This window comes from Populus trichocarpa, chromosome 9 (genome assembly GCF_000002775.5).
Source record: "Populus trichocarpa isolate Nisqually-1 chromosome 9, P.trichocarpa_v4.1, whole genome shotgun sequence".
Taxonomy (NCBI): Eukaryota; Viridiplantae; Streptophyta; class Magnoliopsida; order Malpighiales; family Salicaceae; genus Populus; species Populus trichocarpa.
In genome coordinates this window covers 1131067-1144404 of record NC_037293.2, presented here as the reverse complement: position 1 = coordinate 1144404, position 13338 = coordinate 1131067, and the positions used below count along the sequence as shown (strand labels likewise).

The 13338-nt window shown below is 41.8% G+C and overlaps 2 protein-coding genes across 2 annotated transcripts; both read right to left on the bottom strand.

Annotated features, from left to right (window-relative positions):
- Positions 1-4469: 4469 nt before the first annotated feature.
- Positions 4470-11364, bottom strand: LOC127905765 (uncharacterized). Its single transcript, XM_052455788.1, is given in 2 exon segments — positions 4470-7884; positions 8105-11364. Coding segments are annotated over 2 exon segments (6675 nt in total).
- Positions 11365-11646: 282 nt separating this feature from the next.
- Positions 11647-12542, bottom strand: LOC127905764 (uncharacterized). The gene is made up of 2 exons (XM_052455787.1): positions 12423-12542; positions 11647-12168 (listed from the first exon to the last, which is right to left on the bottom strand). The coding sequence occupies exons 1-2, from the start codon at positions 12540-12542 to the stop codon at positions 11647-11649; spliced, it is 642 nt and encodes a 213-aa protein (XP_052311747.1).
- Positions 12543-13338: the final 796 nt, after the last annotated feature.

Sequence of the window (13338 nt, the reverse complement as noted above, 5' to 3'; positions counted from 1 at the left end):
AGATGATCATAAACTAGTTATGATATCCATTTTTTTGGATTTTTAAAACGTGAGAAAGATGCAATTTTTTTATTTTGAAAAGAAAACATGCTTGGAAAATTCTTTAGGACTTGGCCGTATGCAATAAATTTTTTTTGAATATTTCAGAGAAAACCGGGCATTTTAATACCGGACTTGTATCTTATCATGTAAGTATACAACCCAATATTAAGCAAACTTGGTAGGAAAATATTTAAGAAAATCACAAATTTTTTTGAAATGATTTTTTGAAATTGTTTTTGAATTTTTTTTGATTTTTTTTTGATTTTTTAATACATAATAATTAATTAAATTTATTAAATCTATGGGCCGGTCCGGCCCAAACAGTTGGTCCGGTCCAGGACCCTTGGGTTGGGCCGGTCTCGGCTCAACAGATCCTTCTCTTTTTTTTCCGGGCCGGGCCAGAACCGGCCCGACCCCTTGGGCTGGGCCAGAACCGGCCCGGCCCAAGCAAGTGGCTAATTAATTAGCCCCTGCATGCAGAAACGAATTTTGCATGCAGCCACGGTGAACAGAAAAGGAAGGCGTAGCAGGGGAGGGGCGAGTTACCTGGCGTGGAGAGAGTCGGCGGCCTAGCTGGTGGTGCACGGTGTAACTGAAGGTGGTGAGGCCGGCGGCTTGCACTGTTCACGGCTGGAAGAAGAAGGAGCAGATTCCTGCAGAGGAGAAGGAAAGCTCACGGCTGGAGCTGTTGGTGTGACTGAGGAAAGAGCTGCTACCCCGGCTGCCTTTGGGAAGGAAGAGAGCTTCTGGGCAAGGTGGTGGCTGCTGGCTCTGCTGTCGCCGCCGCTGCTGGAGTCACGGTGGCAGAGGAGAAGATTTTTACAGAGAAGAGAGGGAGAGAAATGGTGCAACTGTCACTTGAGATCGTTTTATGGCTACTGGAGGTGGGGATGATGGTGAGAAGTCAGGTGATGAAGGTGATGGTGGCTGAAGGCCACGGTGAAGAGAGAAAGCAGAAAAAATGATTGTTTGCAGAAAAATGGATACAGAAGGCTGGTTTTTGGCCAACTTTGAGCTCGGTTTTTTTTTTTTTTCTGAGCATGAAATTGGCTCCTATTTATAGGGCTGGAAAGAGGGTAATCTTGTCTTCAACGGGAAAAAGTCTCAGCCCTTGATTCGACTCGAGGAATCCAATCTGTTGGTTCAAAGTGTGCACCTCGAATTGCCAAATTTGGCAATCCAAGGCTACAGACTGAACGAGGTGGCCACTTTGGGCCAATAAACGAAGCCGTTTCAAAGTTTTTCTACCCGACCGGACCATTCTCGAGGATAAAGGGGTTTCAGGTGGACATTTTGGTGCATGCGTTGTCGGATTTGGAGGCCACACGAGGTAGAAAACGCGCCTGGAAAGCTGCTACTCGGGCAGCCTTGTGGGGAAGAAGATGAACAGTGACCAGGCGACGCGTCGCCTGGTCCCTTCCCCCTCTTTGTTTTTTCTTAAACACCAAAAACGGCGCCGTTTTGGATAAAAAATTAGGGATTTTTGCCGATTTTCAATTGAGTCCTCCAGCTTTCATTTTCTTCAATTTGACCCCCGGCTTTTGTCAATTAGACCCCTATAGTTTGGCGCCTTTTGCAGATTGGCCCTTGGCTTTGGATTTTGTCAATTTAACCCCTAATTGGCCCCAAAACTTCAATTTTCTTGCAATTTGACCCCTGATTTCAATCAATTAACTTGGTAAAAATTAAATTTGGTCTCTTAAAATTCCAATCTTCTCCATTAAGCCCAAATTAGGCTCCCAAACTTAATTTTTCACCAATTAAGCCCCAAATAAAATTAATTTGACCCATTTAAAGTATAATTAAGTACTTGCACTTAATTAAATCCTTCATTTGGATCTAAATTAATTCTTAAACATAACTAAAATTTAATTTGACCCATGATTAAATCAAATTGGCCTATTAAAAATTTAATTATGTTATTGGACTTAATTTTTATGCAAATTTGTCCAATAATCATTTAATTTGACCTTGAATTTGCATTTTTTCTCCGATTTTGGGCACAATGGGGCGCCGAAAGGCCTTGAATTTCCTCCGAAAATTGCAAATTGATTTTTGCCTATTTTGCCTATTTTTCTTGATCAGCTTTCTCCACATTGCCAGCTTTTATTTTATTTTATTTTTTTTGTTTTTATTTTAAAAAAAGTGAATTTTGGGGAATAACCTAGAATTGGGTTATGACAGTTGCCCCCCTCTTTACAATGCTTATGATAGAAAGTTTCGTAAGAGACTTTAGATAGTAAGCATTGTAAAGAAGAAAAACAAGGATGAGATATGATTGACTCATCTTGTTGAGGAATGATGAATCCTCTTGAGGGTTAGAAAGCGCACTCGAAAGGAGGTAGGGTTAGAAAGACACACTACCTAAAAGGTTAGGACTCGAAGGAGCTCTTAAAAAGAGGCAGGGTTGGACAACGCACTACCTAAGAGGTGAGGGCTCGAAGGCACATTCAAAAGAGGAGGCAGGGTTAGAAAACACACTACCTAAGGTGGTTAATGGCCCTAAGGCACACTTAAAAAGAGGCAGGGTTGGAAAACACACTACCTAAGGTGGTTGATGGCTCTAAGGCGCACTAAAGAAGGAGGCAGGGTTGGAAAACACACTACCTAAGGTGGTTGATGGCTCTAAGGCGCACTAAAGAAGGAGGCAGGGTTGGAAAACACACTACCTAAGGTGGTTGATGGCTCTAAGGCGCACTAAAAAGGAAGAAGATAGGGCTAGAAAGCATACTATCTGAATGATGGGGCTCAATGCCCGCTCAAAAAGGAGGTGATGGTAAGACACCGATACGTCGAGGATGCATCGTGATCAATATGCATGTATACTTACCTGAGAAATATAGGTCCCCTCTTCTTCATGGTGCCTTTCTTTTCTCAAGAGTTGGAGTGTCTGATAGTAAGCTTTGATGTCTCTTTTCGCTCTTGCTTACTCGAGTCACATCTTGTGATCTTGACTCTCGGGCAGGATATGACATCAACATACATCTTATCCCTCAAACCTTTATCTGAAGAGATTTCCAGCTTAACCCAACATTTCCTATTTTCTTAGAAGGGGAATCATGGAGCCAACCCTATGTGTTTTGGTGAATTGCTCTCCAGCTTGATCATGCCCCCAAGTATTCAGATCAGGTTTGAGGATGAGGCTAGGTGAAGGAAGGTCTGGTTTTTGACAAGGAGTTGTTTTCTTGCAGAGTTTTTGGAATTTCAAAGCTATTCCAGACACAGAAATCATTTTGACATCGATTCAAAGCAAACTTATTCTGAAGAAATTCAAGTGATTCCTATGGAGAGTTTTTCAGATGTGATGAAAACTTTTGTTTCGATTTTGGTGAAAATGTGAAGTGACATTTGGTTGGTCATAAAAGGTTGAAATTTCAATTTGAGGGTTAATGAGAACCGTGTTCAAAGCATTCATTTTATTTGCATGAATAATGATTTGGTTCGCATGAGAAAGCACTGCCTACCGATCCAGATTGCTTGCCTTTGATCAGAAAGGGCTTGATTAGGCATGTAATGTAGGCTTGGGCTCTTGGCTAAGAAGAAAAGGATATTTGTAGGCTCAAAAGGTGTTTAAGGGACTTTAAGACTAAGGATCACTAATGCTTGTATCCCAAATGTTTTTGCTCATACATTTCTGGACCTTGGATTTGATTTGTAAAATGGTCCACGATGCCTCCCAGTGTTGGTCTTGGGCTCTTTCTCTTTGTTTTTGTTTTTTTCTTTTGATTTTGAGCATCATTGCCTTGGCTTCTTTCTTTCTTTCTTTCTTTGTTTTTTTTTGGGTCAAATTTTTGGATCCTTTGGATTTTTCTTTATGCCCCCAGCTTTGTATGGGCACCTTCAGCGATTGAGAATTTTCTCTTATGCCCCCCAGTATTGTTTGGGCACTTTCATCGTTGAAGACTTTTTATGCCCCCCAGTATTGTTTGGGCACTTTTAATCATTAAGGATTTTTTTTTGGCACTTGCCCCCCAGTGTAGGGTGTGATCCTAGTCAAGGTTATTTCAAAAAAAAAAACACTACCAGGCTCAAAAGGGGACTGCAAGAGATTTTTTTAGAATTTGTGAAAGAGTTATCAAAGATGGCCTTTCTTCATCTCAAATGCATGCAATTAGGATCGGTAAGCCTTGCGTTCATGCGAGTATGCAGAGTGATTTCTCATTATTCATGCAAATAAAACTCAGCTTTAGAGTCACTTCATGGTGCTTGGGTTGTCTTTCAGGTTTTTTCGAGTGTCAGGATGTCATTTGAATTCTCAGAACTTATTTGTTTGAACAAACATCAATTTGACTCTAGTTTTGTACTAACACTTTGAATTCCCAAAAATCTTTATTGAAACATGAGATCATGCATAAATTTTTTAGGGGGAACACACTAAAGAAATCTTGGCCAAACTTCAATTTTATTGATTGATATAGGTAAGTACATCAGGCATAGTACTTCTTTACAACATCTGAGTTTACGGGCCTTGGTAGATCCCTTCCATCCATATTGGTCAGAATTAAAGCCCCTCCAGAAAAGTCCTTTTTCACCACATATGGCCCTTCGTAGTTTGGTGCCCACTTACTTTGATCTTCTCCTGACGTTAGTGAGATCTTCCTTAACACCAGATCTCCTTCCTCGAACACCCTCGGTTTGACCTTCTTGTTGTAAGCTTTGGCTATCCTGCTTTGGTATAACTGGTGATGGCAAATAGCTGCTAGTCTTCTCTCATCGATCAAGTTTAGCTGCTCAAATCTTGACCTTGCCCATTCTGATTCGTCCAGTCCTGCATCCTTCAGGATCCGCAGTGATGGGATTTCTATTTCCAAGGGCACAACCGCCTCCATTCCATATACTAAAGAGTATGGGGTGGCATTTGTCGAAGTTCTAACAGTGGTACGGTACGCATGAAGTGCATATGGGAGCATCTCATGCCAATCTTTGTAGGTGATCACCATTTTCTGGATAATCTTCTTGAGATTCTTGTTAGCTGCTTCGACTGCCCCATTCATCTTTGGTCTATAAGGGGAAGAGTTGAGGTGCTTAATCTTCCATTTGGTGCACAATTCGTCAATCAGCTTCCCATTAAAGTTCTGGGCGTTGTCGGTTACCAATCTTGCCGGCAGACCATAACGACAGACCAAATCCTTTTCAATAAATCTCTTGACTACTTTCTGTGTTACATGGGCATAAGAGCTGGCTTCTACCCATTTGGTGAAGTAGTCGATGGCCACCAAAATGAATCTATGCCCATTGCTCGCTTTGGGGTTGATTGGCCCTATAACATCCAAACCCCACATATCAAAAGGCCAAGGCGAGATCATATTGAACAGAGGTGCCGGAGGCGCATTTATCTTGTCGCCATATATTTGACACTTATGGCATTTTCTCACATAGTCTACACAATCTCTCTCCATGGTCAACCAGAAGTATCCAGCCTTTTGAATTTGTTTCGCCATTGTATGCCCATTAGCATGTGTAGCACAGATCCCCTCATGGACTTCTTTTAATGCTTGTTCAATCTCATTTTCATTCAAACATCTGAGCAGAGTCCCATCAAATGACCTTTTATATAAGATTTCCCCATCCAAGTAAAAACCCACAGTCATTCTTCTCAAAGTCTTTTCATCTGTTTTGGAAATCCCTTCAGGATATTCTCGATGCTGGAGAAACTCTTTGATATCATTGTACCATGGTTTCCCATCTGGAGATTCTTCAATGAAGTAACAATGGGCTTGAAAGCTTCTGGCCTCGATATTTATTGGTTGTATCCTGCTTTTAGCATTAACTTGTGTCATCGAAGCTAAGGTTGCTAAGGCATCAGCAAACTGATTCTTATCTCTGCTTACATGGGTGAATTTGATTTCTTCAAATTCATCGGCTAACTTCAAGAGATAACTTTGATACAACTTCAACTTCTCATCCTTGGTTTGCCACTCACCTTTGACTTGGCAGATGATTAGTAAGGAATCTCCAAAGACCTCAAGCTTCTTGGCTTCAAGTTCTAGAGCAGCCTCCAAGCCAGTGATGCAGGCTTCATACTCGGCAGTATTATTGGTACATTCAAACAGTAACCTTGTTGAAACGGGATACTGCTTATTTTCTGGGGAAATCACCACAGCTCCGGCTCCATTCCCCGATACATTTACTGCCCCATCAAAGTAGAGGGTCCACTGATCGCTTTCCCCACTTTCACTCTCTACTACTATCACATCTTCATCTGGGAGGTCAAAGTTTAGCGGCTCGTAGTTCTCCATGGCATGATCTGCAAGATGATCGGCAATTATGCTTCCTTTTACAGCTTTTCTTGTCATAAAGACAATATCATATTCTGCCAACAACACTTGCCACCTTGCTATTTTACTTGACAGGTAAGGCTTTTCACAAATATACTTGAGCGGATCTAATTTTGAAATCAACTAGGTTGTGTAGTATAGCATATACTGCCGGAGTCTTTTTGCACTCCAAACCAAGGCACAACACAACCTCTCAATTGTTGTATATCTCGACTCACAGTCATTGAATTTTTTACTCAAGTAGTAGATAGCTTGCTCTTTCCTTCCTGACTCATCATGTTGTCCCAACACGCAGCCCATAGCTGTTTCTGTTACTGTCAAGTACAGGATCAAAGGCCTCCCTGGTGTTGGCGGTACTAGTAATGGTGGGTTTTGCAAGTACCTCTTTATTTTATCGAAGGCTTCTTGACAATCGTCATCCCATACTCCAGGATTTTTCTTTCTGAGCAAACGAAAGATTGGTTCACAAGTCACCGTCAACTGGGATATAAATCGAGCTATGTAATTCAGGCGCCCGAGAAAACTTCGTACTTCCTTTTCTGTTCTAGGAGCAGGCATCTCCTGGATAGCTTTAGCTTTATCAGGATCAACTTCTATTCCTCGACCACTCACAATGAAGCCCAATAATTTTCCTGTCTTCACCCCGAATGAGCATTTTGCAGGGTTCAACTTTAGCTGGAATTTTCGAAGCCTTTCAAATAGTCTTCTTAACACTTGCACATGATCTTCCTCTTTCTTTGATTTTGCAAGTATGTCATCCACATAAACTTCCACTTCTTGGTGCATCAAATCGTGGAATAGGGTAACCATTGCTCTTTGATATGTGGCTCCAGCATTCTTCAATCCGAATGGCATTACTTTATAGCAAAACGTTCCCCATGGTGTGACAAAAGTGGTCTTCTCTTTATCTTCTTCAGCCATTCTAATTTGATTATAACCGGAGAATCCATCCATAAAAGAATATGTAGCATTTCTTGCAGCATTATCAACGAGAATGTCTATATGGGGCAAAGGAAAATCATCTTTTGGGCTCGCCTTGTTCAAATCTCTATAGTCCACACACACCCGAATCTTCCCATCCTTTTTTGGGACTACGACCACATTAGCTACCCATTGTGGATATTGGACTACATCTAGAAACCCTGCATCCCATTGTTTTCGTATCTCGGACTTTACCTTGAGTAACATGTCCGGGCGCATTCGTCTGGTTTTCTGCTTAATTGGCTTGCTCCTTTCGATTAAAGGAATCTTATGTACAACTATGTCAGTATCTAGACCAGGCATGTCGGCATAAGTCCAGGCAAAAACATCTACATACTTGTGTAATAGAGAGACTAGTGTATTTCTTTCTTCAGTTGTGACAAGAGTGCCAATCTTTAATTCCTTATTATCTTGTTCATCTCCGACGTTAATGACTTCTAGTTTCTCACTGGCCGGTTCCCAGGCTTTTTCTGAATTTTCTACCAGCCTAGTAAACTCTTTTAGATCTTCCTCTTCCCATTCTTCATCATCCATTGCATTCTTAGTGCAATGATTTTGTGGATCGATGGAACTTTCAGAATTCCTGAAAGTGTAAGGCGTGCTCGTGTAAGAGTGATTTGTGAAAAGATAAAAAAAATGCAAGCACGCGATTGGACACAAGAAAATGCATGATCTCATTAAAACAAAAGTGCTTGGTTAACATAGAAAATTCTTGTGGTATCATGAGCTAAAAATACCAGCAAGATCAGCACAAGTCAAAACAAGGCAAACAAGTCCGAGCATTATCAAACAAGAACAATTACTTTTTAAACACAATAGGAGCAGGCTCCATCTTCCAGTTCTGGTACACCTCTTCTTCAGCCAATCTTCGCACGAAAAATCTGGCAGGAGGTTGATCAATGGTGTGAATGGAGAGTTGTGGCAAAACCTCATCCTTTATCTCCAGATCCGCTTCCTCTATTCGTTTTTCTTCTTGGCTCTCCAAGGTATTGATGTGAAGATCCACTATGCCAGATCTAATCACTTCTGCAGCCTTTGGGAAAGACACTTGGAGTGGTGGGATGACAAGTCCCTCTTCTTCTGGCTCTCTTCCTTCAATCCTCGCCATTCTTGCTTCTCTTTTAACCTGAGTGACCCGCTTGTAATCGTCTTTCTTGGGCTTATATCCAAGCCCAAATCTTTGATTTGCACAGTTTGGCTTGATCAGGCTAGGCATTCTGGTCTCAGGATTACATTGAAAAGGAGCCTCATGCTTTAAAAAGCATTTGGCAGCCATCTTCGTCGTTTCTGGGATTTTAGGCTTTCTCAGCACTGTGCCTTCAGGAACCCATTCTGCATTCACAATTTCAAAAGCATGAATATTCCCATCTCTACAATCTTCTGCTTCAATAAAAGGTATGGTCACATTTCTTATCATGGAAACTGTCTCTTCGGATTTGACAGTTATAAGCATTCCGTTCATGATATACTTCAAGCATTGGTGCAATGAAGAAGCCACTGCTCCAGCTGCATGAATCCATGGCCTTCCTAATAGTATGCTGTAAGATGGATGAATGTCCATTACTTGTAATGTTATCAAGAACATTTGTGGCCCCATATATAGCTCTATTTCTAGGGTCCCAATTATCGGCCTTGGCGAACCATCATATGCTCTCGCCATCAAGGTGCTAGGCTTCATGTGTGACTCATCGACATGCATTTCTTTCAACATATGCATTGGTAGGACGTTCAATGCAGAACCATTGTCAATGAGCACCTTTCCGATCAGAATATCCTTGCAACGCACCGTAATGTATAACGGCTTGTTGTGCCCAGTACCATCAGGACTCAATTCATCTTCAGTGAAGTATATATAATTTGAGGCCTGGATTCTTCCCACTAAATGTTCCATGGTTTCTTGATTGATGTCTTGAGGAACATATGCTTCATTCAGTACTTTTTGTAAAGCCTTTCTATGTGGCTCAGAGCTTAGAATCAGAGAAAATAACGATATTCTGGCTGGTGTTTTCTTGAGCTGTTCAACAACACTATATTCACTGTGTTTCATCAGCTTTAGGAATTCGTTGGTTTCCTCTTCCGTGACAGGTTTGTTTATTTCTTCAGTTACATCAGCCCCTTCTTTTCCCTTAGCTTTTCTTTGTTTTTCCAACTCTTCTGGGGTGAAACATCTGCCACTACGGGTCAAACCCCCAATTTCTGCTTGAAAGATAGGTGGTTGTGGAGTGCTTTTAAAAGAGTACCCATAGTCGTGAGGTAAAGCACTATAGTTCCCTTTATGTTCCACTACTGGTTTGGACAAGACCAATCTGGGTGGCTTTCCGGTAGTGAATTGCACTCGACACACCTCTTTCTTTGGTGCCTCCATCATGAACACCTCTTCATTTGTTGCTTTCTCAATTCGCAGCATCCCTCGACTCATCATTTGCATCACTTTTTTATGAAAGCCCTCGCAATGGCTGATCACGTGGCCTTTTTCATTATGAAGTTCACAACATTTCTCGCTACCCTCTTCATACCTTGCATCTACCATCATTTGGTAGATCCTATCCATTGACACCTTTAAGATTTTTGAGTGTCCCTCTTCTAACATGTTTACAGACCCACTACCCGAAGCATGATTGGGTAGAGGGTTTGCATTGACATTAGGGGCATCTTCAAATACTATCCATCCTGCTTTGATCAGTTGCAGAAGTTTTCTCCTGAAGGCATTGCAAGTATGGATGTTGTGTCCATCTATACCGGCATGGTATTCGCAAGTGAGATCCGGCTTATACCAGCTGGGGTAAGGTTGTTGGAGGGGTATCAAAGGCACAGGGACTACCTGCCCAATACTTAGCAGCTTTTGGTACATCTCATTTAGGGGTAACAGTAATGGAGGCAATTGTTCTGAGGTTCTTTGGTAGTTTCTTTTGGGGAAACTTTCAGCTTGGTTTTTTACTTGGTGGCTTTGGGGTTCAAGTTTTCTAGCTGGACTTGGAAAGTTGAAGTTGGTGTTGGCAACTTGGGGTGAAGAGGATTGAGGGTTATATGTTTGGAAAGGGCCTTTCTTGCTTCTGTAACTACTTTCGACATGGTCGATCTCTCTCTTCTTCACTCCGAAACCTCTTTTCTCCACAGGTGCAGAGATTATTCCACTCTTTACTCCTTGTTCTATTCGTTCAGCCACGGCCACAGAATCCATGAATTGTTGGGCCGAACTACCTATCACGTGTTCATAGTATGACGCTTTTAGTGTGTTAGCAAACAGAGCAACCATTTCCTTTTCCAAGAGAGGGGGGTGGACTTGTGCTGCCAAATCTCTCCATCTTTGAGCATACTCTCTTATGCTTTCTTTATCTCCTTTCTCCAAGTTAGACAAACTGGTTCTGTCAGGAGCAATATCCATGTTGTATTTATATTGCTTGATGAAAGCATCCACGAGGTCCTTCCATGTATGGATCCTGGTATTATCTAACCTCATATACCAACTCAATGCCGCTCCACTCAAGCTGTCTTGGAAGAAATGCATTAGTAGTTTTTCATCGTGAACTACTTCTGCCATTTTGTTGCAATAAGATTTGAGATGGGTAACAGGGCATTGAGTGCCGGTGTATTTGATAAATTCCGGAACTCGAAATTTCTTTGGTACCACCACATTAGGGACTAGACACATTTCTACAGCTCGCACAGGGTTATATAAGTCTATTCCCTCAATGGCCCTAATCCTGGCCTCTAGTGCTGCCATCTTGTCTTGATCAACATCCTCAGATGGCTTAGTTTTGTGGGACTCATTAACGAATACATCCATGACAATTGGTACTGGTGTTGGTACAGGTGGTACGGGTGGTACGGGTGTTGGTGACTGCATGAAAACTGGATTGTGTTGGGGTTCCTGCGCATGTTCTCCCATTACCTCTTCAGGTTGGTTTGTTGGGAGAGGAGCAGGCCTAGTTGAAGGACCTTCACCCGAGGTATTCCTTAGTACTTGCTCGAGTAAGCCGGTGAGGCGAGCCACACTGTCCTTTAAAGAGTCCAACTCTTCTTGGAAATGAGCCTCACGGTAAGCACGTGCTTCATCTTCCATGTTCCTTGCTCGAAGTCGGGTGTGGTAAGTTCTTTGGGGACCTATATTTTGACCTGGCGTATGCATGTGTGTTATAATGAATGAATGTATAAACATGAATGCAAATGCATGTATATGGATTTAAAGAGCTAATCCATGACTTCCTTTGCCAAATACAGGTAACATCCGAAATCTGATACTCACAAAGAGGTTTTACCCAATTCCATTGATTGATTGAATTTCGTACACATTATGAAAGTTCCAAAAGTAGACATAGCACAAAGTGGTTCATACAAAGTGTCTTTATTCAAATGATATCCCTCTATTGGCCACAATCCTGATGAAAGAGGAAACTTCATTCAAATATTCCTCGTATCTATGGCGGTTGTTGGCAATCCTGGTAGCCTTTGCTCGTAGCTCATTTGCCTTTCTAGCCACCATGTCGATTAACCTGTCAGTTTGTTCAATCTTGTAATGGAACACGGTGTTATCTTGAAGCAATGTTCCATTGCTGGCGGCTAATGTTTCATTGTTTGTCTCCAAAATTCGAACCATCTTTTCCAACTGTTGAATCTGATTTCTGGCCCTTTGCAATTCTTCCTTCTCTATATCAAGCTCGGCTACCTTAGTGTTTAGTTGTGCATCAAAACTGATGATATAGTCTTGCCACTCCTCAAACTGCTCTTGCATTTCCTTTGCTTCTTCCTCTCGGGACTCAAGCTCGGCTTGTATCACAGACACTCGGCTTCTCATACCATTTATCTTATCCAGGTATCCCTTCATCTCTATCTCAGCTACCTTTCTTGCTTCTCTCTCATCTTCAGCCTGCATCTGATATCGAGTCCTTACCCTTTTTTCTTCTTCAATGGTGAGATCAGCCAATCTGTTCTTCTCTTTTTCAGCCTCCCATTTTAATTTATACTGGTCCCTTTCTTTCTTCAGAAAAGCTATTGTTTCTTTGTCGGCAGACTTTCTACTTTCCGAGGCCTTTTTTAGACTCGCCAATTCATGCTCCACCATTACATGCTTTTTTACCAACTCGTCATCCTTTTTTTACCAACTCGTCATCCTTTTTTTACCAACTCGTCATTCTTGGCCTTCCCCTCATTCAGTTGCTGATTTGCTTCATGCTGGCTCTTCTTTAGCTTAACAATCTGCTCATCTCTTTCCTTCAACTGCTGATCCAGAGAGGCCTTCATCTCTTCTTCTTTCAAAAGTTGGTCTTCCAGGAATCTTTGATGATTTTTACTATTACCGAGCTCAATCCTCAGCTTATCCAACTCTTCTCAGAGGTCTTCCTCATTGTTGACCCTTTTTCTTTTCAGCTCCAACGTCACAGATGACTTATCTTGGGCTTTTCTTTGCTTTTTTGCTTTTTGAAGTATCTTAGATGAACTGCCACTCCTCCATATTGAATATGCAGGGCTAACAGAGAACTCTTTTTTATGCTCTTCCTTAGAGACCAAAACAGGCTGCTTCCAGTCATTTCTGATGGCGTCTAACATATCCAAAGAGCTAGCTTCTTTAAACAGACCGGTATATTCGGCCACCGCCCAAGTTCTTGGCACGTGTTGTACTCCTCCAAACTGTCTAGCTACTAATGAGGGTGAGTAGCTGATATATCCAGTTAAGCCAATCAAAGGAACCCATGCCTTGTCGCCACAACTCATGAGGTAAGATGAACCACTTACCCAAGGAGCTTTCCATCTGAAATTAGTTTGGGGAAGTTCTCGGTATTTTTCTACCCATGCCTTTTCATCCAAATCATTCCATTCTTCAGCTAGCACCAACTCAAGAGGCCTCATGTTAAACCACCAGAAATTATTGAAGACTTCTTTTGATGCTTCCAAATGGCTTATTATCCACATGAATAAGAGAGGGATACAGCATCGCATCGCCCCTTTCCCATGCAATCTGCAATGGTTTAGAGATAGGAAGGTTTCAGCTAAGATAGCTGAAGTAGGGTTATTCTTTACCTCTTCAAATTCGAGGAAG

Excerpts from the sequence above, each read along its gene's own strand:
- LOC127905764 (XM_052455787.1), bottom strand. The coding sequence starts at position 12,542 with ATGAAGGCCTCTCTGGATCAGCAGTTGAAGGAAAGAGATGAGCAGATT. Across the intron at positions 12,169-12,422 it reads AGGCCAAGAATGACGAGTTG|GCTGAAGATGAGAGAGAAGC; the intron begins GTAAAAAAAGGA and ends TATCAGATGCAG.